The sequence below is a fragment of the Anser anser genome (assembly GCF_964211835.1).
Source record: "Anser anser genome assembly, chromosome: 1".
In the NCBI taxonomy this organism is placed as follows: Eukaryota; Metazoa; Chordata; class Aves; order Anseriformes; family Anatidae; genus Anser; species Anser anser.
In genome coordinates this window covers 74,735,502-74,762,722 of record NC_139720.1, presented here as the reverse complement: position 1 = coordinate 74,762,722, position 27,221 = coordinate 74,735,502, and the positions used below count along the sequence as shown (strand labels likewise).

The following is a 27,221-nucleotide window of genomic DNA, read 5'->3' as shown; positions in this document are numbered from 1 at the left end:
AGCATCCCACATTTCCCTCTTAAGTATCCGGTATTAGCATCTGGTGGAAATGTGATGCAGACTAAATGGACCATGTGTTTGTTGGCAAATAGTACCTGTGACACCAATCCAATGACCTTAGCCTTTTTTTTTTTTTCCTTTTCTTTTCTTTTTCTGGTTCTTCAGGTCCAAGCATCATTCTTTGCACTGAATATACTTTCTTTCTTTCCACCTGTATGAACTATAGAGTATTGGTATCTAGGGATTTCCCTGCAGATGGAAAAGGAAGACAAGAAGTCTGAAGCTACTGAAAGAAGTTGGAAACTCAGATCTATAAAGCTATTCCAGAAGGTCTTGAAACATTAAAGCAAGTTTTATTACAGATATTGGTTTATGTTACACTCATTTATTAAAACCTAAGGACATCTTTATAAAAACTACTGTATATAAAGACAAGAGCAGTGCAATAGCAGTGTAAAACACATTTTTGGTTTACTTGGCAATCACTTTAGAAAGACAACATGACTCATAATATGAAGTTAGAGTATGCTGCAAAAAATAGGACAGGATTAGATCAAAAACTAGATTAGCAAATCACTGGACACTGGCACGTATTGATTTTAAACATCGAGTGTTATGTAAACAGTATTATTGTCAATGCATCAATAAAGAGTGAGTAATCACTGTAACCCTAGAATTTCTAGTTAGCTTAATTAGCCTAAAATTTGATTACAGACTATTAAAATAGACTATCATACTGCATATCTTAGCTTCTTAGTTATTTACTACTTATGTAAAAGGAGGACTAGATGAAATGCCTCTTTTACAAGAGGATTTTCAAGGGTGAGAAAAGATGTTTCTTCCCAGCAAGTTGGTAGGGTTTTGTTTTTGTTGCCCTAATTTTCATACACCATCACTGGTAGTTAAATAGAACTGAGTTTAAAAATCACTTTGATGTATTACTTCAATGCTTCTGCAAGTGGACAGTCCTCATATAGAAATTACAGCCATAATAAAACTATTAAAAACAGTTATCTAAAATAGCTGCTACAATACGCTGATGTGTACATTAAGAGGCCAGGTTGTTTTCACTTTGTGTTCTTGTAAGATCTATAACCAGGCACAACAGATGGTTAATGACAACACCAAGTCCTGCACAAGCTTTATAACTTATGAACTTATAACTTTTAGAACTTATGTTCTATGTTATACACAGCAATTATTAAGAAGTTGGATACTCAGTTCTTAGTAAAACATGGGAGAGAAAATGAGTTGGACAGGGAAGGAGGTTTCTGGAGTACAAATGTCATTAATAGCCACTGAAATAGTTGCTATTGGTGAATGGGATGCACAATGAAATTATGCGCTTTCATTAATGTTAATTTTATATCCCTTATTTTTCCAACTATATCAGGATGGACATAGAGAAATATATCTATTTTAGTCCAAGTCTTTTCTTTTAGAAAGAGATTGCATTTGAACCAGGCTCTTTCTGCAGAAATAATTGAGTGATTCATTGCTGTTCATCTGGTTCACAATAATTACTTTTGATCAGGTGAATGCATAAGGATATCAGAGCACTGCTATACAGATGGTTGGGATGTTCAGCCAGCACTCTTCTGCAATGTCTCATCAATAAGGGAGAAGGGCTGATAGCAATGGTGGTAGGGAAGTACATGTGGTGCAATGTTTCCCTTTAGTTTGAGGCCCAGCAAGCATTAGTCTTATTCAAGATCTTATATTCTGCTAAATTAGGTAGGCTATCAGATGATTATAACAACACAATTGATGAACATCATCAGCTACGATGTGAATTATGCGTAAGTTAACTGGTATGCAAAATCAGAATTTCAGCCAGAGAGTATCTACCTTATATAGCTGGCTCTGTATAGAAAATCAAAAGAAAACAAACAAACAAAAAGCACATCGATTACAAGGTATACATGTACTAGAAGTAAAGCATAAAACTGCTCATTAATAACGCACAGTTCCCAAAGGGAAAAAAAAACCTTTACAAAATACAGTAAGTAACACAAACCAGTATCTAATACAAATTCCTTCATGAACATAAGCTTTTTACAAAGCTCTCTGTGGTGGTCACCACCTCACAATGAAAGTAGGTGCTGATAGAAGGTAAAAGGAGCAAAGCGCCAACGTAAGACTGATTACTGGAGTTATATACTTTGGTGGCTGTATGCAAGGGTTACGGATCTTGGAGCCAAAGTGGGAGTGGGGAGAAGACATGATGCCTGTAGAGGCATTGATGGCATTGTTCCCAGCTACTTGCGTTCCTTTGCTTTTCTTGCAAGTTGGCACCACTTTATATCCTCATTGGGATAGGTCTCCCAGCACCAGGAGATCCGACCCTTTCCCTGCTGAAGTGCTAATCTCCGAGGAGAGAGCAGCCAGGACTGTTTGCCACTATCTGCAAGCTCCTTACAGTGCTTGTTTGCTGGAGGTCCTTTTTGTGCCCAGCCGAAGTGCTTTAAATGGTTCTGCAATGCTCTAATTAAATGTTCTTGTTAGAAAACTAAAGTCTCTTATGTTTATAGTGAAACAAGGTTTAAAAAATACTGCCTGCTTTTTATTTGAAATGCTGCATTTCTTTCAGTGTCAAACACCCCAGTTGCACTATGACAGCTCTGCAAGTAGGGTTGCATTCAGAGGAGCATGCACAGGAGCTTCTGTGAAGATAAAGAGTGGGCCAGGCGTATGCTTACCTAGAACAGGTTGGAGCCTAATGCCTGGAGGGTGACACACTTATCTGTGGCATTTGAATTCTTGCTAGTTAACTGTTGCCTGCCCTTACACAGTGATACTCTGCTTTTATTTATTTATTTATTTTACTATTTGGATTGCAAAGAAAAGGGGCATGAGCATATTAATAAGCCACTCAGATTGGGTCTTCTTTGGAGACTGGACATTCCTATGCCCTCCAGTCTTGGCTCCCCCAACAGTATTTATTCCTGGGTGGGTTTGGTCATGTACCATCATACACTACAATAACTATAAATTAGCTCATATCACACTCAGTAGTCTATTCCTGTTGAGTTCAATGGAAGGCTAAAATGCACTCATATCAAAGAGGTACAAAAAACCACCCCAACTTGATTGTTCACTAACAAGGTGTTTCTTAATACTCATTGGCAAGGTGTTCCTCACGCTGGTTGTACAATAAAATATAACATTATTATAAAATTACTGATTTGCGGCATGCCTCAAAATATGAGGCATGAGGAATTAATTTGGTATTAGCATGGCACTGTGCTACACCTTCTAGATGAACTACTCTGTTTAGCTGTCATTGCCAGGTTCTCCATTTCTCTTTCTCTCTCTTAATCAATGACTAAATTTCACAGGGTCTGCTCATATAATTGATACTGTATGATTTTAAAATAAACCTGTCCTGTGGAAAGTTAAGTCAAGCTATCACAACTTAGTGACCAAGTACTCCACGTGCTTCCATGGTAGCATCATTGCCCTTTTGGCTTACAAATGAATTCTTAGATTTGTGAGGGATAAACTCTGATGCCAGTCAGTGGATGAGGGAATTGGATTATTGCCTTGTAAAGCAGAGGGACAATGGTATTATTGCTTTTGTAATATAAAGTTTGTTGCTTTTCTTCTGATTTTCTTTCAGCTTCAAGGAGTATGGGGGAGGAATGGGGTATCTGTTTTGCTTTTTAATAAAAGTTCCCCTCCTCAGGAAAGCATGCAAAGCTGAAGCTGAGCTGTGCTCAGATGTTTGATGTTTTATCAGAATCACTGCCAATGATCCTAAAATGTGTACTAAGGCTGAACCAGTTGCTACCCTGCAGTTTGATGGGTGGGAAGGCTTTACTCATCTTGTAGTTCATGACAACATGGGTAGCAGTGACGGGGATTGCCAGCATCTACCCCATTGTGACAAAATATTCATCAGAGAACTTTGGAAAAACTCACATTCAGTATTCTGACACTTAGATTAGGCTCAAATGGCAATAGACGGATGAGGAGGCAAAGAAAAGTTATCTACCAAAGGTTTGTCTTGTGATCATTTTCCACCTTCGTGTGGATTTGCCAGAGCAACTTAATTTTCTTCCTACTGAGCATTTTCTCAAGCATGATGATTCCTTTGAAAGATAATATTGTCGGTCAAAAATTAAAATATTGCTTACAGACTAGTTTCTTCTGGAAACTCTTATCATTTGCCTACAGAAGTTGTCTGAAAGGTGTTTCTCTTCAGGTGACTTGATCAATCTCCATCCTGTAGTTTTTCTCTCTCTGCTGCTTATCAACCATTTTTAAGTCTTTGTCATTTAATTGGTTTTCTTGAAAGCTGCTCCGTGGAGTCTGATCTTACCTCTCCCATCTTGAGGCACATCAATATATTTTTCTGGAAGACATAAAACACACATGTTCCTGTAATGTTTCATAAGCATTCAACATCAAAGCATTTTCTGTAAAGATATATGTGTCATTTTCTGAGATGTGGATTTGATCTGTGGAGAAAACAGGTGAGAAAGAAAGGTGTTGGGAGGCCTTTACCTTCCTTCATTAGCTTTATTTAGCCTAGTGTGAGCTCATGTGCTATGGACGGTTGCATTCCCCTTCTTTTTTTTTGTTTTGTTTTGTTTTGTTTGTTTATTGTTTTGTTTTGTTTTTACAGTCAGAGTGGGAGGCTAACCCTGTTTCTCCTTATTCATTACAAATCGGTCCTGGTCCTGGACATCAACCACATATTAGGTGTGCAAGTTGCATGTGCTCACCTGAGCAGGGCTCAGGTGTAGGCTACTGAGCACCCTCGGCCCACGGAGACGTGGGTAACAATCAAACCTACAGATATGGCTGGAATCTGAGACAGAGATAAAAATCAGATTTTATTCCAAATACCTTTTTCTGTGCGTATACCAGCATACTGTTCCATGTTGCTGAGCTGTCTACTACCTGTGAGATAAAATGATCAAATATTTGCCTGAAAAGGTGAAAGAGGAAATGCAAACAACTGCTAAACTCTTCATTTCTACTGCATGAAGTCTATTTTGAAAGTGCAAAGTGCAGAGGACTTCCTTCTGCAACCATAAATTTACTTTGAAGCAAATTTTATTTGCTTATACAGTCTCACCAGGGCTGTTTGCCTGAGTAAAGTGTATTCCCGTGACCATATGGTAAAGCCTTTATCAAATGTCACAGAGTCTTCTTGTTGCACTGGTTACCAAGGTGAGCATCAGACCAAACACGGACTGCTTACTCTAACCCCGATTCCTTTCCCATGATGAGAAAATGCATTTCTGTTTCCACGTATGTAAATGAGTAAATATATTCATGTGCTTTCCTCACAGAAGTGTTTCATTTATTTATTTATTTATTGCAACTCGTCTGGAACATAACAAATGTGTTAAATCTGCCCATCTTCACCTTGTGCAGAGAGGGCGTGTGTACCTGGCTATGTTGATCCTTTTTTATGTGAGCTATGGTAGCGTGAGTTAGACCAGGTTTATTAATCATAATAATAAATTAAAGTGATCCATCTGTTTCCTGGAGTAGGAAAGCATAGCGGTATAAACACAAGCTGCTGGAGGCACAATTTGGTATCCTAGTAGCAGCGACACTTAATTAACTTTTCCAAACAGTGTTCTTTACATGTTGGGTATTCGCAAGTCTGTGCACTACATTATACATATTGCATTCCACTAATGTATAAAATATAAAGAAACACCTGGTTCAGACACCAGGATATCTGTGGGAATCAGCATGTCTGAGGTTATCTAGTGTTTCCCATCAAACCCACTGAGTATATGAGGCTCGATCTCCAACCTTTGCCTCAGTGTCACGCCACTGAAATGGCAGGGGTGGGCTTGCAGGGATGTGCAAGTCTGCCGGGCGACCGCCTCGGATGCAGCTGAAGTATGCTGCCTTTGGCCAGGTTCAGGTCCTTCTCGCAGCGCTGCTGGTCAGGGAGGACTGCTACAGAAATACGCTGTCCTCCCTCTAGCTCACGCGGAGGATCTAAGCCTTTATCCAGTACTCACTCAAAGTAAACCTACATCAAGGTTTTACTGATAATTGCTTTCTAATAATTGAATATCCTAGTCAGCCTTATTTGCCTTAGAAATACAGCAAAATTACTTTGGATTTTGTTCTTTCGCTGTCCTTTTTTGACCTTGGTAGAAATTGGCACTAAAGAAACATGCACATGTGCCTCTCGTAAGGTCTGCAGACAGAAGAAGTTTAATGCAAGTTTGTTTGTATCTAGAAGAGAACCTCCTGAGACCTTGCTATAAGTAATTAAAAAAACAAAACAAACAAAAAAAAACCTTGAGAGAGGGGAACGAGAAGAGTAAGAGCACGTCATGGCTTAGAGCCACTCATGTCCTTTGCAGCACCTTCAGTTGTTTCTTTTCACTCTTCTGTACAGTGCTACACGTGCTTTAGCTCAGATGAAGTGTTTTACAGATCTGCAGTCTGCATAGTTTAAATTCCTTCCTCCCTCCCTCCCTCTCTCCCTCCCTTCGTCCCTCCCCTTCCCTCCGTCCCTCCCCTTCCCTCCGTCCCTCCCCTCCCCTCCCCTCCCCTCCCCTCCCCTCCCCTCCCCTCCCCTCCCCCTTTTCCTTTTTTCCTTTTTTCCTTTTTCAAAGTATTCACCCTCTGTTCTCTCAGCTCTTGGCTAAGGCTGGTGCCAAATCAGTTGCTTCGAACTGAAACCAAACCTTGGCAGCACAGGTAGGTGCCAGGTAAAAGCTGCCAAGCAGTGCTCACTAAATGGGTGACAAGCTGTTGAATAACAAAAAGGCCCAACAGAGACCACTTTCTGCACGTGTTCTCCTTCCTCTCAGCGTGATCCACTTCTTATAGTTAGGAGTGAGCATGGATGGTGAACAACAGATTGACTGATGATGGATCAGTAAAACTGGGAGGTTCTGCTTTAGATTAATTGCTCTGCAACAGTGGGATCATCGAAAATACTTGCATTTCCTAAGAAAAAGAAATGCCGATTTCCACATGTGGTCAGCCAGAGTGCACCTGGCAACAGAAACCCCATGTTTGTCACTTCTGGTCACTTCTTCTGGACTTTTATGTATCAAGAGAGTAGAAGTGTGTGCTCTGGAGGTGGCTCAGCTTGCTCCTACTCACTGGCAAGGGTTACCACCAATGTGGCACCCCAGACTGTATCGATTTTCATTGCCCGACGAGGAAGTAGCTAACTAAAAGATTGCCTCTTTTTTCACATCAATGACTTTGCTAGGCGGCTTAGTTCCACTGAAAAAAAAAAAAAAAAGACATCCATTAATAACAAAGGAATGATTCAGAGCCTCTGCAGACAAGATATTTTTTCAGGAACTTCTGTCATTTTCTGACAAATGAAGTAAACAGTTGCCACACTCACAGTTCCAGGGAATCTTGCTAAGTTAGTGTTCACATAAAAGCGCTATCAATCACCACAGCCCCTTCAGACCTGAGATAACACAGTAAGCAGTCTCTGCAAATGTCCAGATCCTCTCTCTGGTATAAAATTGCATTACGCTGATCTAACAGACCAACCCTAATCTACGGCTGCTGAGGGTCTGCAATGCCTTCAACTCTGTTCATACTGGGAGTGGAAGAAAGGCTTTTGCTCTCTCTTGTCATAGGAAGAGCTCGGCTACCAGGCTAACAGACAGCTTTCTGCTGCAAGTAGCCCTTGGCGGACACACTGATTATTATAGGCAAGAGGAAAGTCCTCCTTTCCCATACTCGGAAGGACAAGGGAGGACAATGCACAATGCACTAGATTTAAAAAAAAAAAAAAAAAAAAAAGCCTCACGAGTTTGAAAGGAAAGGATGCAAGAAATGAATTGCAGGACAAGTACCAAATGAAAAGCCATTCAGTTGTCTAAATATATTGCAAACCAGAAAGAAATAGAGCATAATCTAATCCCTCTGCCTGCAGAGTCTGCCAAAGAGCAGGGAAATAATTTTCATAGCTTGGCATCTGTACAGTGCAATGGTTGTATTATACATAGCATATAACATTGCATCTAAAATGTATGCTGAAAGACTGCTCAGGTTACTCAGTCTTAAAAACTATGAAATACACGAATGAACACTGCCTGTGTGATCTTAATTTGAACATCTAGTTTGTGTGAAAGAAAGCAGAAAGTTTTAGTCTTTAAATAGGCCTTGTTTGTCTTTTTATTTTATTTTATTTTATTTTATTTTATTTTATTTTATTTTATTTTATTTTATTTTATTTTATTTTATTTTATTTTATTTTATTTTTTTCCTTAGAGAAATCTTTTCTTTCATTGGGAGAACATCAAAATAGCTGAATGATGCAGGGGAAACACTTCAGACACAACTAAAATTTGTTTCAGGTTCGCTCAGTAACTTGAAGAGGTTGCAAATCTTGTTCTTTTGAATTGATTATGAACATTTCAACACTAAGCAGTCGCATGGGATGTTGCTATCTTGCCAAAAAGAAGCAGCAGCATGGCCCCCAGGCTGAGTGATCGTTCTCCTCTGGTGCCACACAATTTCCCCTCTGTTCTAGTGAAATGGGTCATGACACATGCAGGAGGTCAGATGAAAGGAGTGCCTTAACTGGTGGCAAATCAGTTTTGTTGCAATCCTCATGTAAAATTACCATCGTCACTGGTAGCCATTGCTAATGTTTCTAATATATTCGTTGGCTCAGGGAAGATAGACATCTGGTGCTTAAGAGTTTAAACAAAAAACAGGCTCTGGAATTTTTCAACCTGAGAAACAGACTCTGAATTTTCAACTCGTGTGTTATTTCCACTTTAGCTGACAATTCTGCAAAGGTGGAGAGAAATGTCTAAATGTGTTTGAAAGCAAATACCTCAGGAAGGTGTTAGGGATCAAACTGAATGAATGTGTAGTGAATGTCAGATTGATCAGATTTAATCTTATTCCTTAGCTGCAGACCTAAGAAAAGGAGGCAGAAATATCAGGGTATGTGAAGAACAAACCCAGGAGCTTCTGCTCTGATAGGTGTGCTCTTGGCAGGTGGGGGGACACATAAATGGGGCCAACTGAGAGACCCCTTTGCTAGGTAGTCAGAAATGTCTGAGACATTTGTATCAGTTGTTAAGAAACACCAAGGGTCTTATGCCCAGGGCAGGCATGGGACTAATGGATATACTGAATTTTGCTCATATTCTGCAGGAGTATTTTGGGGGGGTGGTCCTATTTGTGGGCAGCTACCAAATGTATTAAGCTGGTGGCCCATTGGTTACTCAATGCATGTGTGAATGGCAACTAGAAATGTTATTACATGCTCTGAATTAAGCACCAATGGAGAAATGTGAACTCCAGCTTGTGTGCCACGGTTCTGAGGCGTAGCATCAAAGTGGTCAGGAAATCACAGTAGCTCATGAATCACGATCATATGAAAGAGGCTGTCTGCTCATAATGTTTCTTCGCTGGTGGAAAAGAAACAAAAAACAAAACAAAACAGTTTCCTTTGGATTGTTCTTGCAGCAATGTATTTATTTGCTCATGCTGCAGTGCTCTACCATCAATACAGTGGAGTACTTGATGAGGAACAAGTCAGACAGACGGCATGAATGGGACTAACTCAAGAGTGCAGGTGGAATAGGCCATACCTACCACTTACTGGAAATGGGGCTGCATGTCACCTCTGACAATCTCTTCTCCTCCCTTCCACCTGGAAAGCAGGTAGGTGGGAAAATAGGCCTGTGCTTACTTCCATCATGGGGCATGATGCTGGGCTTATTTCTCAGCCCTGAATTGTCCAGTGTCTGATGCAGGAGATGGTAAAAAGAGTCCCTGCGGAGAGCTCATTTATGGTCAGTGTCTTCTTCTACTTGAGGGACTCTGCCACCGTATTGTGTAGCACTTTACTCTCGACTGCTCCTGTACATGTCCTGCAGCCAGTTATGCCCAATTCTTCTCCTGTTGCTTAGCTTATTTTTCAGAATCCTCTTCACAGAGGTCCAAACTGGAATTGTTTGGCAAGGACAATTTAAAAGTACACTTTTTTTTTTTTTCATCCAGAGGTAGGAAAGGAAGATTTCTTCTCCTTGTGTTTTGGGTCAGAGTACTACTACAAGCTGCAACTTTATTTCCTATATGACTGCTTTCATACCATCTCTCTTTACTTACCTCCCAGGTCATTTTGAGTGCAAATCACACTTTTTGAGACCACAACATGTAATTTATTTTAAAAATTCAGCAGAGATAATGGTCTGTGTAAGTGGAAAAAGTAGAAGAATGGAAGTAAGTGACAGTTTAGGTGCATTTTTTTTTTGGAAGATATTGGTGACAAAGAATTGAGAGTGCAAGGAATAATCTTTCAAACCTCAGCTAGAAAAATATCTATCCATGTCAAGGAATCATTTATTTGCCAATAATTAGCAATAAATCTACATGTGGGGAGGGCAAATAATATGTTTGGGAATAAGGTGCAAAGGAAATTGACTTTAAATCTGAGGAAGTACCTTGAGTTTCTCCTGAATGGGGTGTTTCCATCACCAAAGTGTAGAGGCAAAAGGGATGGTGACCTGAGATACAGCAGCAAACCTTCATTTTGTGCCAATTTCTGAAAGACTGAGCTGCTAACCTAACAATCTTTATGAAATACTTTTCAATTAATACAATGCAATATGATAATCAGCACTGAACAGTATTTAAATGAAAGTGCTGGTGTGAAGAAAAACACTGCTGTGCATCAGCTTAAAATGCACACACAAATTCTCATTTTACACATTTTGATAACTTCATGCTGTAATATGAAAGTGCAAACTATGCACACCTAAGCAAATCACTGATAGCCATCTTTTCCCTGTGCTGGAATCCATTTTGGTGACTTTGATCTGGAGCTAGCATGGAAATAGTCAAGGAAAAGGCAAAATTTTCACCCTCAGTTGAAGCCATTCATCCCTAAAATATATTCCATGATAATAAATGGATAGATCAGTAATTGGCTAAACTGTTTCATGACCTGATAATAGAGATGGCAGGAATCCTTCACCAGCAGCAGCTCTGAGGTTCCTTTGCCCCCACAAGTCCCTCTTCTGAACCAGTCACTGGACTGAGCATTGAGGCTGTCCACCACTTTTGCTCAAGGTGCATATTCTTCTGTTGACCCTGGACACTGGAGTTTTTTCCCAGTCTGGTACTCCCTATGACCTTGTCCCACCTGATTTCAGAAATTTACCCAGCACAACCCTATGCTCTGAAATTGAATTGCAGGGAAGAAGTTTGGTTGAGATGTTAGAGCAGCGAGTTGATGAGGTGTCGGCTGAAATCTGTTGAAGCACTACCCCGAGCACTAGGCGCCACTCAGCCACAACTGGCATGGGAAATGCTGGTTTTGCACAATCTTGTGTGTGAATGTGAGGGTACACACCAGTCCCTGTACAGACAAGAGGAAACAGCTGGAAAAGCAGATAGACACTGAAAGGTACTCAGCACCTGCAATCAGAACTGAATCTCCTCTAACGTGCAAAAGAAGTGAGTGACAACACATAAAGAAGCAGAATTTGATGTTGTGTGGAAAGCATATATGTGCCTGTGATATTCTCCTGTGGGGAGAAGGTGGTGGTGGTAGAGTATCTACCTTTTAAAAGCAGATCTAGCCATTGGGTCAATCTGATTTTCAAGTGCCACAGTGTTGTCACAGGAAGGCTTTAAGAAATAATGATGATGTTTTCAGAGACTCCACAGATAAAATAAGGAGGATTAGTACAAAGGAACTGTAGAATATCAGTATGTAAAAACTCAAATCAAGGAGACTGGTAATAAGATTTCTTTTCGTATATAACATAAATTCACTAGTAGTGGATTATTTAGAGTATTTAAGAACAGTATGCTTTTATATCCTGGGGATGATGGTCTCATGAAAAATTATATTTTTTTAAATTTTATTATATTTGTGCAGAATATTTCCTAAGAGACAGTGGCTTAAAATTCAAGACTTTTTTGCTGATTACTGGGAAGAGAAAGTACATTGAGCTGAATTGATGGTACTTTATGTATGTATATATATATATATATTTAAATATAGCTACAGAAAATTCTCATTTTCTAGTCAGGAAAGTGTTAGAGCTTGGAGTTTTTCATTATCTGTAGCTATGGGAAACATTAAATAAGATAATCACTTAACAGTTATTTTCATAAATTAAACTGATCAAGCAGGAGGAATGTTTAGGATGTACTTGCTAGTTGGTTTTAAATATCCTTATTTTACATACAAGTTAGCTACGCGCTTTCAGGGCAGAATTGCCTGTCTGTATTACGTAAGGTAATTCTCATGTATAGGCTTAATATGTTGTAAAAGTGAATGCTGTGTCAGCTGTCTTAGAGATTGGAGCATTGTAACAATACATTCAAGAGTAGCAATGACCATTTACAATACTTGAGAAAGGGTTACTCAAAAAAGTTCAAGTGCATGAGTTATGAAAGTGCAAAAATGAAAAAAAAAGAAAAAGAAATTTTAATAATTTAGGTTATGAGTGTTGGTAAACCTGGACTATAAATTGCTCTTTCCACATGTTAAGAATCGTGCCTGTTTTAGTCTAGATTGAGAGTGTGCAAGTCCTTTAAAGACTGGGGGCTACAAAATAAACTGCTTTTCACATCACTGCTGAGAGCTGCTCCTTGCCTTTAAAGGCGCTTTAGGGAAGATGTGCTCCCGGGGCTTGGGCCCTTGCATGGGAGAAGGAGCTGCTGGTGGATGGCCATCCCTGCTGGCCAGGCCTTGGCTGTGCTCCTGCCCCACGGAGGAAAGGCCTCGGGGTCAGGGGAGGAGCGGGGCTGCAGACAACATGGCTGCTTCCTTGGTATCCTTAGTACGTGGAGCTCAGGATCTGCTTGGGACGGAGACCAGGCTTTTGGGGCGCAGCTGGAGCTGCAGGGGCAGGGACCTGCCTCCCCTGCCACCTTCCCCAGCATGGCGGGTGCTGGAACAGCAGCTGGCTTTGCTTCTGTTATTAACATGGTGCCTGGCTAACACACCAAAACTAAAGGAGAAGAGACAAGTTTCCTGCAGAGGTTCTGCAATATCCGTAATTGTACAAATTAAATACATCTTTTGTCCCATCAGCTGGGTTGGATGGGAGAAGAATGAAACCACACAGGATACAATTTTCTCTATATTTTACTGAAGGCCATATTTTACAATTCTCACAAAGCACAGTGTACTGAAATCAATAGGGTGGCTAACATAAATAACTAATTCTGAGTAATGGCTCTGAAGTAATCCTACGCTTCTAAAGGCAAGTATTTTTCAATTAGTAGCAATGTTTTTCATTTGATAGCTCCTGAAATGGTAGATACTCCTGAACACAGTTCTGGAGACTGAAACCATCCAGTTCTCTTAAGAGAAATGTTGAGTATTTTTAAAGGAAATACGGAACATTCTAACTTCTGATTTATGTGTTGAACAGAGAAACAGATGAAGGTTTGAGGACATAAATTGAAACATGATCACTCAAAAGCTGTATGCATCTTCCCTCACTGAAGCATACCAGGCTGATTTTTTAATGACTTGAAATGTTTTATTCTTTCTGTTAAGGTTATTTAAAATAAATAGTCAAAACTCCTGGGACTCCCAAAGCATCTTAAAAGAGTGGCTAGCCAACTATAAGTAAAACTGAAAGTGGGCTGGACTTCCTGATTTGCTAGACATCCATGAAACACTCAAGTCTTCCCCACAGTGTCCGAATCAGCTGCATGAATTGAGGTTGAAATTCATCTGGCTGATTGCTGCCAAATTTTCCTGCAGGCTATTGTGTGGCAGCCATTAAATTACTGATACACTTGAAAGCCAATTAATCTGCATGGTTTACAAGAAAAACTGGTTTTATTATATATAGTTTGAACTACTTTAAAATTTTTTTCGAGACTTCTAGGAATTCTGATGATAAACTCAGTAGGGATATCATATGATGAACTCAGGCTTCTTCGTCCTTTTTTTTTTTATTATTTTTTTTCCTGCTTCTTTGAGCTCTGGGGCAGGCATGCTGCTTCAGAAAATGGCTAGATGCCTTCATTTTGAGGGAGTCACCTTGGGCCTCTTTATTGTCACTGGAAATCAACAGGCGCCTCTGCAGAGTGGTTTTCCTCCTGTGATGGGCATCAAGTTGGGCAAGTGGTGCTGTGGAGATTCCCTTTGTCCCCACCAGCTCTACAACAAGTTGCTGGGTGATTAGTTCAGGTGCAGGTATCCAGAAGTAGGATGTCTAACCTAGGGCATCAGAAGACCCACTCTGCTGAAAACTGAATTATAAAAATTTATAATGCCAGGGTGGATTTCTGTTACCATCATGTTCAATCTCTTGCTCTTACAGGCAATTATAGAATTTTCTAAGTAAATATACCCAACTGTGCTATTTACAATCCAGTATTACTAAGTGGAAGCTGTTCTGTAGTCTCCATGTTCTGGTTAGAAACGTTTTTGCCTCAGGTTTATTCACGAGCAGTTCTGATGCATGTGTTTAAGACCTACAACATACTAAAAGATTTTGATGGAAAAACCAGGCCATGTGGGTATTTCCTCACATATAGCTACATCTGGTAAAGAAAAGCAGCTTCTTACACCAGATGTGCATGTGCAGCCCCAAACATTTTTCCCCCTCCCTCTTGAACTTCTAGTGGTTCAGGTGCAGCCCTGAGGCTTGTGACTGCAGCAGCCTGGTGACAGTCATGCTGCAGTCCTGCCTGCTCCTGTGGATGGGGCAATAGATGGGCACTCTTTGGAGCTGGGCTCAACATGCTTTTTTGTGTGTGTGTGTGTGTGTGTGTGTGTGGTTTTGCAGTCAATGCTCTTGATATTGCTGTCAAACCTTTACAAATAAAAAATCTGTGAACCTTTGAATATTTCTACATCAGTGGTAAGGACTGATTATCTGAATGTCTCCAATTTCAGCTCATCCCAGTTTCCCAGAAGCTGATGTTACAGGCTTTCAAGATCTGTTTCCACAAAGGGACTCTGACATACCTAAGATATTCAAGTATTTTTCACATTTGCTGAGCTCTTACATAGCAGTGTCAACCACACATCTAAAATCCAAGAGAGCACACTGAAAAGTACAATAAAATCCAAGAGAGCACACCGAAAAGTACAAGAGTCTTTACAAGAGCATGCCCTTCTATGTAAAACTGAAGTACATGATATGAGGAAAAGGCTCCTTCCTTGCTGGCTGACAATTTGAATTTAACAGATCCACATTTTTTATAAGATACTACTTGCTGTAAATGCAAAGCCAGGTTGAAAAAGCAGACAGTAAAACTTGCTGTGTGATATATGATGTTGCTTGCTACTACACAGCCATTCTCTGTTTGTACAACCTCTTAACGTACCCCAGAACAATACGATGGATACTTTAAAAAGCTCACAGAAGAAAAAAACAAAACAAACTTGCTTATGACATTAGTGTTTGATTCAGAAAGATGAGCAGTTATGGAGTGTGTTATTTTATTAAGTATAGTAACTTTTTTTTCTTCTTCTCCTCTGTAAGTCTTTGGCCACACAGTGGCCAATAATTTATTTATAAGTGAAGGACAAAATTTAAAAAGACATTTATCAAGGCTATACTCAGTGTATCTTTACTCAGGTGGATGGTCAATACTAAGTGTTGTAATTGGTCTTTGCCACTTAGAGCTGAGGCCAAATGCTGGCTTTAAAATACAGGACAAAGTGTATGGTTTTCAACTTGAAGTTAATTGAGCTGTGCAGAAAACATACCATGTGAAGGAAAAACGTGGCCATGTGGAAGTGTGTAGGTATGCGCATAGGGGTGCAAGTGCATGCATGTATTTGTATATACAGCTGTGTATCACGTTACATTTTTACCTATTATTTATAATTCATATTTGTTGGGCCCTCAGTTTCTGTATATACTCCACCAGATTCTACACATAACTGTACACAGACAGGATAGAAATTGTAGCTTAGTTTCTTTGTAAAATTCAAGAAAGATGGACTGAGCTAAACCAAAGTGAGCTAACCTTCGTCAGGTGAATAGCCTGCTCCTTATATTACAGCTCTTTTTGCCTCAGTGCTCTTTGCCACCTTGGCATCAGCCAAATATCTCCTTTTAAAATTGCTGCCTAGCATGTCCTGAAGACCAACAGAGGATAACACCACATACATTCCTGGAAATGGAACAGTTGAAGTCTGCTGAAGGCGTGAAGGCAGCTATCCAAACATTACATCTGAATGGGCTGGTACCATTTGCAGAGCTGCAAGGTGCTGACTTCTTTCAGGTCCCAGAGAGGTCAATAAGACTGAAAAGACTGAATATTCTGAGGAATTACTTTAGAAGAAGGAGATTTTTTTTCTGTATTCCACTGGAAAGATGGCACCAAAGTTGGTTTCCAAAGCAGATCAGATGAATGCCTGGCTTGAACTGGATCTCAGCTGGGTCACCCACCATCATTCCTGATGCTGCAGAAGGGTCCAGGCTCAGCCTGCCCAGCCCCTGCACTTTTTTCTCCTTATTAATTCCTCCCCTTTCTCTCTTTCCATTTTTTTTTTCTCTCCTCTGCATTAAAGGCCTTCTAGAATAGCTGCTTCTTCCTCCAGGAGAGTTGAAACAATGTGCCTATGCTACTTCCTGTAGCCTTGCCAGAGGCTGAACTTGCTCCAGCCGCAGAACGGTCAATTTAGGGGGGAAAAGTCTATTTCAGCACTTGAATTTCAATCCCCAAACCTGTGGTTTAACCCAGGGTCTTATATCTACTCTCAATTAAATCTGATTTTTTAATTCCCTCAGCATCATGCAGGAAATTCTTTCATTTCTGGAAAGAAAAGGCTTATTAATGGCGTATGGAAAAAACTGTATTTCTTGAAATAGTTATTTCTTTTACCAAAAAGCCTTGTTTTCTGCTTTTACTTTTCAGTACTAAGAAGGCTAGCCTTCTGATTCAGAGCTCAAGAAAAAATACGTAGTAATTTCTGTGTTGAGAGATGGATTTCCATGTAGGATGAAACATCGTGTCATCATGTTGCCTGTAACTGTTCTTTTTCTGTAAGATTTTTCTTTTCTTCAGCCATTTGTGTGGCTTTTCCAGCAGTATGAAACCTAAAACTATTTTTTTTAATAAATGTCTGAAGACACTTCAAAACAAGAACACAGAACAGCTTTTTAACATTAATGGAACAATTGTGGCAACAATTAAAAAAAAATAAAAGCAAAGCTGTTGCAGTTAACATGGTTATGTGTTTGGCTTCCTGTTGCAGTTCTAGTATATATTTCTCTACACATAACGACCCAAGCAATAAATAATTTTTAACTTCATTTGTAGTTAGGAGCAGAGGTGTAACACCTGCAAGGCCCACACCAGAACAGTACCACATGCTGGAAGGAACGTTAGAAAGAGAATTTTGTGCAGAATGTCTCCTCCCACATAAAAAGCCATGGGAGAAGTGGAGGTGTGGAAAGAGAAGAAGCCAAGGAGCCTGGCTAATTTTAGCAGAGTGAAGGAGGGAAGAAAACAACAACTCTTTTCTGGTCACCTGAGATGTATTGCCAGCTTCACAAAGAAACATGCTTTGGCTCCAGTGCTAGAACTGTGACTGGTTTATTATTTTTGTATTGTCCCAGGGCTGCATCTAGACGCTGGGCTGCAAAGCTTCCTTTAGCTGCAACAGGCACCTTGTGCATGGATTGGTGGCAGTGTGTGAGCCCTGCTGAGGAGCATTTCTTGAGTGCGGAGAAAGAAAAACAGTGCATCCTTGGCATCATCTGGAGGAGGTATCCTACTTGGTATGGCTTGGTTTGAATGATAATTTATGAATCTTGGAGATTTTTGTTTTGAGCAATTATGAAGGCCAGCTGGTGGTTATTCTCTGTTAGTTCCATGTTTTTTTTATGTTAGTTCCATTATTTATTCGTTTGTGGATGCGCATGTTTGTATTGCGGATCCAATGCATGCTCATTTTTTCATGACAGATATTTATGCGTTTTGCAGTTGCCCGATGATAACTGTGGTTTTCAGTTGTGCACTTTAATATTAGATGAGAGGTGGAAAGAAAGTAATAATTCACAATGAATAATTCAACTACAAGTATCACATGCACGCACTGCAACAGAGAATCCTGATGCGGTGTCAATGTTCTTGTGTCCACTACAATCTTACAACACTTGTAAATAAAAAATTGTAAGCCAGCTACACACAAAAATAATCCTCACCTTCTCAGCCCTCCTATGATCATCGGCCTTCTGTGCCCACAGAACAGTAGAGATGAGGATTTCGCAGGTGATGCTGAGATGAGAATTTGCCCAGAGATTTCCATTCTTTGGTCTGATAATGCAACCACCACGTAGTCCCACTGGCATCAGCAGCTATTATGCAGCAGCTGCATAATCAAGTATTTATTGGAAGAGGTGGAGAGAAGGAAGGACACGTTTGTCCCCCGTGTTCCCAAATGGTGGAGGCAACCATTGGAAAAAGCAGTGTGATTCTGATGTGCAGCTGTGGCCCCCTGTTTTCTGACTACTCTCTAAGTCTGATGAGAATGCAATGCCATGATAGAAAAACTGATGTTGGTGCGAGTCTTTTGGGAACCCAGCTTCACATATTCCCCAGCTAACCCAGATTTCAAAGAACAGTTCTGCTTAGGGTCCTCTGCTTGGCCTCCTCTGCAGACCTACATTCCCAGCCTGTGGTTCTTGCTTATATTCCACAAGCCATCGTGCCTAGTTCTACAATGACACATAAAGAGTATTCTGGTGCATCTCAAGACATTTCCTTGGACTATGACCAACCTTGAAAAAAAACTTACACTTCAGTACAATGAACACACACACACACACAAACTTCAGCTGGTTCAATGTCAGTGATGTGTATAAGGTCACCTTCAACATACTGACCAACAACAAAACCAAGAGAGCGAGGAATCCAAGGGATTCAATCCATCCTAACAGAGGTGGTTTGAATAGCCCTCTGGAAACGCTTCTCTCAGTGTGTTAGTGAGGATGTCTAAATAACTAGCTTGGAGTACATGCCTGAATTTCAGATGGCTAAATTGACAGAGGTTAACCCTACTCTTTATCGCCCGTCTAGATTTGTATAAATCGATGTACCAGGTTTTGGATTTTTTTTTATTTCTTTGTTTGCTACAGTCCTCCATTATCTAAAATCTCCTCACAGAGAATTTACAGACTGGGATCAAATTGCTTTTTAATGTTCTTCTAGCCTTGAGCTTCTTAAACTTCTCACAGTTTATCAGACTTTCCAGAAGTCAAATAAGCTCTGCAGCTCTTTTCTGAATGCCTTTGCATCTGCCAGTGTTTTCTGCTACAGGCACTAGTGAAGGTGATGTTTCCCTCCAGCATTATCACCACTGCTAGTGAGATAACAGCTCACTAATTAGCATCTCTTCTAACTAGCATCTCCATCTTTATATACTCAATAATATAATTAGCTTGCTTAGCTATCACACAGTGTAGGAAATACATGGTGTGTAGTTGCCTAATGTATTCTGGTATCTTAGATGGTTCCAGGACACTCTACCAGCAGTGCCTACAACTGAACAGTCAGGCAGGTGATGTGCTTTTACCGTGGACCTTATCTCCCCTGTTTATACTATGTAATACAAAATATGTGACCTCGGAGCTGTGAGGCAGGAGCGCTGCTGCCCAGGTAAGGTGTTCTAAATTTCAGATACCAAAGCAGAGAGCAGTATGCTCTGTCTTTAAGAGCCTTGTTATAGTTTGTCATATGGCTAATCTTTGTAACACATTTGCAAGTCTTTATGGAACTAAGGGAGTGACAGGTAGAAACTGCATGGAGTGGTAGCAGTTTGTAAATCCTTTAATGACCCCTTTGTCTCCTCTCTGGCAGTCTCTTAGAACCTCGCCAAAGCACTCGATCATGTACTGCACTGCACAAGCAAACCTACTCAGTGTGCTGCCATGTCATTTCCTCACATTATGTCAGGTGAGGAACAAAACCCAAATGGAAAAATCAGCGTTCACTTATGTTTGTGTGTAGAGCACATTGCACTCAGACTGTTGGAGCCCTAATCTACAGCCTTCTGTTCACCTCCACTATCCCAGGCTTACTGCCTCCCAATTTTCAAGGAGGTCTGATCCCCTGGAAACTGCAGCCTGTGGGGAGGGGGCTGGCCCAGCAGTTTCTTGCTCTTGTCAAATACTTCCAGCAGGGCCCTCTGCAACAGGTAAGCTTTTCTGCCTCATCTCTCAAACTGAAATAACAGAACGCACATAAGCACTGTGAGGATAAATACATCTCAGACTATCAAGTATTCATTTACTTCTCTAACATATAGGAGCAGAATGTAACTCTAGCTATAGCCAGTGGTCATGAGAACTGACTTTAAGAAAGATAGGATAAATGCTAGCCAGTTCCTTAGTTTTCCATTATTTTTGTTTTCTAAAGCTTTCCAGACCACGTTTGCACTAATCTAAATGGAATATAGGAACTAAGAAAATGAGAGATTTCCCATGCAACAAACACTGGAAGATCGGGACTTAAATGGGAAGATGTGGATTACTTTTGTCACTACCCTAATGCTGAGCAAGCCCTTCTTCTGTTACTTTACTTGTCTGTAACCCCTCCAAAACCTGCCCCATTTCAGCTAACATCATCTTGTGGATATTCACAGATTCACAGATTCACAGATTTCTCTAGGTTGGAAGAGACCTCAAGATCATCGAGTCCAACCTCCGACCTAACACTAAGTACTCCACTAAACCATATCCCTAAGCTCTACATCTAAACGTCTTTTAAAGACCTCCAGGGATGGTGACTCCACCACCTCCCTGGGCAGCCTGTTCCAATGCTTAATAACCCTTTCGGTAAAGAAGTACTTCCTAACATCCAACCTAAAACTCCCCTGTCGCAACTTTAGCCCATTCCCCCTCGTCCTGTCACTAGGCACGTGGGAGAATAGACCAACCCCCACCTCTCTACAGCCTCCTTTCAGGTAACTGTAGAGAGCGATGAGGTCGCCCCTGAGCCTCCTCTTCTCCAGGCTGAACAAGCCCAGCTCCCTCAGCCGCTCCTCGTAAGACTTGTTCTCCAGACCCCTCACCAGCTTGGTCGCCCTTCTCTGGACTCGCTCGAGCACGTCCATGTCCTTCCTGTAGCGAGGGGCCCAAAACTGAACACAGTACTCGAGGTGCGGCCTCACCAGAGCCGAGTACAGGGGAGTTATATATATATAACTCGAGTTAAGTATTTGGAATAATTGTTGGACTGCTTCAGGCACTTTCACTCTGAGTTCCTTTTACTTTATGTATTTCCAAGGAAAATAGAAGAGTCAACCTGAGCGACAGCTGGCAACTGATGAAACAAATTTTTTTTTGGTTTCAATAGCATCACAATTTGTTTGTATTTTTAACACATTTACAAAAAATCATCCACATTTTTATCTTCTTTTAGTAGTGCAAGCAAACAGTGGGGCTCTTTTTAGCTGGAACGCCGTTCTTACTCTGAGCGTTGAGAGGCTTCACTGACCAGTAAAAAAGAAAAAATCAATCCCCAGCCCCTCACATAATTTTCTTTAAAATGTCTAAAAGAAAATAAATTAAGCAAGCATTTTTTTAGATGGTATCAGTTATTAACTTCAGCCACTGTTTGAGAGTTTTTTGGTGATCAGAAAGGGTGAATTCTGGCTGCTTTCCAATCAGAATTTCTTTAGAATATTTTAGGTGGAACTGTGACTGAGATGAGCTGCTAGCATAAGACTGATAAAAGGTACTGTGCTCAGCAGCTCCCAATGATGTATCACATCCAAGAGCTGAGAAGTTGGGAATGCAATGGCAAATAACTTGCCGCCCTTGTCTGCATGACTGATTAAAATCTGTATCACTAATCAACCTAGAATATACTTAATGACTTTAATTAATTTACTGTAATTTTTGATGAAACTCACTGCAACTACTTTTCCACATGCTGCTACTTGATAGTAATGATTTTCAACAGGAAGGAGGCGGGCTGTTCACTGTGTTTCAGCTCTCAGAACAGCATCACTTTAATGACTGCAAAGAATTGCTCTAATGCAAATCCACCTCAGTGGTATGATTCGCCACTATTAACACAGACAAAGTTCCCTTAACTATGAAGACTCCTTTGTGCATAAACTACTCAGCTATGTACTAGAGCACCCATCCTTCAGAAAAATTGCAGGCAGACCTTACACCGTTTTAGATTTAAGCCCATCAATCACTGTTCTGCAAAGTGATTGTACGAACCTCTGAGCAAACACCTTTCCATCGCTGCTTTTAATGTTTGCTGTAAATGGCCATGTCTCCACCACTATTCCATCTTTCAGGCTCTTTGGAGCCTAAGTAAAGGTTACCAGTACGCACAAACAACAGGAAACAGATTACCCTACCGGGACGTCAGGTGAACTGGTCTATTTATTTTCCACATAGCTACTTTTTACATAGGTTCCTGTAGTTTAAGATGTGTGCCCACTTTCCACCAATTATTCCTGTGATGCTGCTCTGTGTAGGCTACGTAATTGTGCTGACTATCCTGTCTTCTCTGATGTTTAAAGTACTATCTCTCAGGCTTGCCTACTTGTTCTGTTTTGGGATCGTGTCATCACCTGCCATTGGACATTGCCATTAGTGGCATTTTTAATTGTTTGAGCTGCATTTGTCATCTTCCTGCTGTTTAATGTCTTAAACTTGGGTTCACCTCCCTAGCATTTGTGATTTCCAAGAAACATTTTACAGTGGACTTCAAAGTTTTTTCAGAGGCATTTTTTTTTTCAGTGAATAGATTTTCTTTACAATTATGGTTATAGATACCTGTGTACATGTATTTACGACAATGTTGGTCACATAACTTCTCCAAAACATTTTCAGTTCTTGAAAATGGTTTCCTGACTGGCATGTGTTCTCTCCTGACCTAATGGACAGTAAAACAACTCTAATGTTCCCCAAATTTCCATGCTTTTTGATCTATTTTGCTTTTGAGACTTAAACAACCATTTATCTGATACTTTCCTAATGATGAATTAGACTGTGTCTAATTTCTGGCCTTTTCTTGAACTGTGCAGTGAAAGATCATTATAAAACCAAGGTCATACAAACATGCTTTATCACTTTTCTGATGAAATGCCTAATTGCTTGCTGCATCATGATCTAATCGGGGAACAGTAACAATTAAAGTAATGATGTGGGAGATCCGTGACCTCTGCTGTCACTGCAAATAATTGTCTGACACTGTTACCATTTAAGGTCACAGATTCAGCATCATCACATCAGCTTTTTATGATTATTGTTTGGAATTCTACAGTGTGCCATTATTTCATGCAGAAGTGTTAGCATACTTGAACAGATCTTCTGCAACCCTATAACAGAATTATTACATACAGCTGTTGTTGAGTAGTAACTGAGAATAATGAACTGGTCTGTACATGACCTTCAGCTGTACTACCTGCTTGTTCCTCCTTGAGTTAGGAGGTAAGTTATCTGTTTCTTCATAACCAAAATACATGCTGGAGTTGACTTTCCCAGACATTGACAGCAATGGGATTTTAATTCATAGGCTCTTATTTCCACTGGATTTTTGCTTTCTTCTTCTTCATTCTCACTTCTGTTAAAAACACACAGTGTACATAGATAGTCATTTTGCAGGTTTTTAGTAGTTTTCTGGGGTGTAGCCTATTTAAGATGGACAATATTCTGTCCATCATTTCCTTTTTTTCCCCCTTCTTTAATTTTTCAAGATATATTTTCTTTCAGTTCTGGAATCTGGTAAGTTATGCTAAATTTCCTACTCAGAAATCCTGCTGCAACTTTCCATGAATGCAGGAGGGCTTGCCTGTTTGGATCAGTATCGCCAGCTCCTTGCCACTTTCCCTTTCATCTCTTCTGCCACCTGCAAAGTCATTGGCTGAAGCTATTGATTATCCGTCTCACTTCCTTGTCCATCTGCCTTATTTAGATTCTAGAAAACTAAAAGCAATTAATTGCATTTTAGTAGTAATAATTTTTGGTCCCTGCCAGTTAAAGTTTAACTCGGCTGAGGCTGCATAATTCAATACAAAGTATGGGAGCAACTCTCTCATTCTTGCGTTTGCCAGATACAGCTGCTCTTAACAATATGTCAGATGCAGCTAAGCTTATTTGCAGCTACATTTGTATTTACAGATCTAAATCAAGGGTGACTGTGAGCAGCTGACTTGGATTTTTAAATGCAGATATGAAGTTCAAATCACCCAGCCTGGACACCTTTAAAGTGCTATTAAGAGAAATGGACAGACTGCTGCATGAATATATATATGTGAGTACTTTTCCTTGAAGCTCAGCAGTTGCACTCAGCTTATTTGAAAAGCGCTTGGGGATGCTTTAAAGTTTCTCTGTGATGCTTCAGAATCTATGTGAGGAGCTTCAGAACAACCTAGTCATTTTATTTCTCAGTGCATATATAAAATGTATGAAAAGTGTATGTGCTGTTGAGCATCTGACTCCAAGGTGAAGGTAAGGGGTAGGAGAAAGAACTATCCAAATAGCTCTAACTGTCTTTAAAATTAAGTGGTGTTTGCTGTGAGAGAAATTATGGGTTTTGTTGATAAAACTTGTGATGTCACACTCATTCCTGTGTATGACACTATAGTGTTGTTACATTATACAGTAAAATTGCAGTCTTAATTGATTTCTTCTGATTTCACATGAATTGCATGCTGCTATCTGCTACTTCAGCAGTTACACTCTTGATTTGTTATTATCTAGATAAGCTAAGGATCTGGCTGCAAGAAAATCTACTCAAAATATACGAGAAAATTTAAATATGGAAGTTGTTCAGAATTGGTTTCCAGTATTTTGACTAGCTTTCATTTCTCAGCATGCAGAGTTCATTTATCAATAACTTTCAGATATCCATTTAACTACTCACTTTTCTACTAATTGCTGTTTTCTGACAATTCATTACCATATTTAAGATAGTTAAATCCCTTTAACTGTACAGTCAATTTAAAGGGAAGACTTTCATAAAGTTGATGAATATGACGGTCCCAGATTGATGGATAGGCTGAGAAGTAACTACATAGGGAATATCGATCATCTCATATCCAATGAATCTGCAGTTTACACAAACGTGAAGAAATAAATGTTGCATTATTGGGTCTATAACTTACAGAACAAAAGCAAAAAGAGAATAGGCATGAAATGAACCGTATGTATTATTTATGTATCAACAGAAGAAGCAGTGTCTATCAACATATAGAAGGATTGCTGGGATTCAGACTGAAGTGGTCAGAAGCCTTGCATATTGTCTTCATGTCAGTAGTGAATTTCTAAAAACAACAAAAAAGCACTCATTTATGTATCTTGAATTGTTTAAATAAAAACTATGAAATTCAAAATAAAACCTTTCCATTTAGTTGCATAATTATAGCGTGGTGGCAAGTAAACAAGCATTGGAGCATTAAGGAATTTGAGGTGCTTGCTTCCAAGTCTCCCACCCGTTTTGCTGGTCTCCTGCCCTGACATCACATAGGAGTCCAGGCAAGAGAAGGGATACGCAATGCAAAACCAGTTTCATGATCTGGCTCTTCCAGGAGCAGAAAGTGATTTCCCTAGTTTTGTTTTAGTTTTTAAGCTTCTTATGTTTTTACAGCTATGCGGGTCCTAGCAAACAGGCAAGAATATTGAGAAGAAAATTATTTAACAATATCTGTTATTCTAAATTAATGTCTTTTGAAGGGAATGTAAGTGCACGTGTAATTGTAGATGTTGTCTGATACCCTTAATGTTTCTTACTAGATAGATACTCCAGGATGTTAACTCTTAAGTAGTTTTCTCATAAAAGCTCTCATAAAACAAACTATAGTGCTTTGGTTTGCCATACTTAGTCTTGAGTGTAGTTCAACAGTCTAGCTAGGGGATGTAAATAAAAACAGTGCCTTGAATGGGGCAGATTTTGTTCACTCTGTTCCTGTAAATATTTTCTATCAAGAGCAGTCTCTTCACAGAATCCCCCTGCCACACTGCTGCAGAGTGCTTTTTCTGGATGGTGGCCATGGTCACACCGCACAGCTGACCCACTTCAGAGCCAGTGTCCCAAGCTAGGTGACACTGGCATGATTGTGCAGCTCTTTGAAATTGCTGAAGCACAGCACCTATCAAATGTGGGTATTTAGCTCCAGTGATAACACGTATTCTGTTTCAAGATATATTATCAAACGGAATTATTTCACATAGACGTTTACCCACCAGCACAGTCTTTATTCCACATCTGTGGGTTTTTTTAAAATTATTATTATTTATTTATTTTTTTTTTGTACAGCTACTGTGGACATGCTTAGCTACTTGCTAGCCTTTAAACATACTGGCAGAGTTTGTTTTTATCCCCCTCTTTTTAAGTGATTTGATAGTCACTTGAAGAGGCATGGAGTAGTGGTGTGCTACAAACGATTCTATTTGGTGTCTGAAAGACTCAGAGGAATTCACAGCAAAAGCAGACTGCAAAATCTAATAAGGAGAAGTAAAATAGACTTGCCTTTGTCTAGCCCATTCCAACTGCATAAAGAAAAAAAGCACAGGCTCACCCTGCTGGGCTGGTAGCTTTCCTGATCCTGGACAAGCAGCAGATTTCTGAAACTGTGACTCCTGTAGCTTAACATACTCAGTGCAGACATTGCCTCTGTGTTGTGTTGTGCAGACAGGCAGGGATGACAGAGGCAAAAGATAGCGTTGAAGACTGTATGCCCTTTGATATGCCTCTGTGATGGGTGTGAGGTTTAGGATCAGCAGAACAAGGTAGAGAGATGATCAACAGTTCTGCTCCCACAGCTAGAACACAGTGCAGCCATGGTATGTCTGGAAAGCTCTGCCAGGCTCCCCCTCCTCAAACTTCCTCTTAATGCAGTCTTCCTTGCTAGCTTGACATTTTTTTAGCCATTATTAACTAACAATATTCCTGTGGTAGTGAGAACAATTTTTTTCAGTGGTCTGGATTTTGATTCCTCAACTTAGAATATTCCATTTTACTGCTCCCCGGCTCATGCTTTGTTGAGCAGCAGGAATTCCTTGCTGCTTGTTGCTGTTTGATGTCCAGCTGTTAAAGCCTGCCCAGGCTAATTGGACTGCAGGTTCTTACATGGACCAGTAAGCGTGGAAGGGCCTGGCTCATGCACCTCAGTGATGGCCCAGACGGAGCACCATGAGGCAAACCACAGCGGTTTAAGCTCAGTCACTTGCAGGCCTCTTTTCTGAGTCTGTGATGGTGTTTGGACTGCGGAAGGTACATCCACCAGGACCCGGACTCAGACCACACAGGCCTTTGTACAGCCCTCAGATGGTTTCCATGCTAAA

General features: G+C 40.2%; 1 protein-coding gene across 14 annotated transcripts in view; it reads right to left on the bottom strand.

Moving 5' to 3' along the window:
• Positions 1 to 333: 333 nt before the first annotated feature.
• Positions 334 to 27,221, bottom strand: part of SHISAL1 (shisa like 1) — an 85,136-nt gene continuing 58,248 nt past the window's right edge. For 4 of the 14 annotated variants that reach the window (XM_083802126.1, XM_083802128.1, XM_083802129.1 and 1 more), the window contains 2 exons: positions 6,604 to 7,218; positions 334 to 4,905 (listed from right to left, as the gene is read on the bottom strand). In XM_083802126.1, coding sequence (XP_083658252.1) covers positions 7,164 to 7,218 — 55 coding nt within the window. In that variant the 3' untranslated portion in view covers positions 334 to 4,905; positions 6,604 to 7,163. Of the gene's footprint in view, positions 4,906 to 6,603; positions 7,219 to 8,127; positions 14,200 to 25,066; positions 25,202 to 26,455; positions 27,217 to 27,221 lie in introns of those variants that run through there. The other 10 variants (XM_083802123.1, XM_083802132.1, XM_083802133.1 and 7 more) reach the window with 10 other exon arrangements.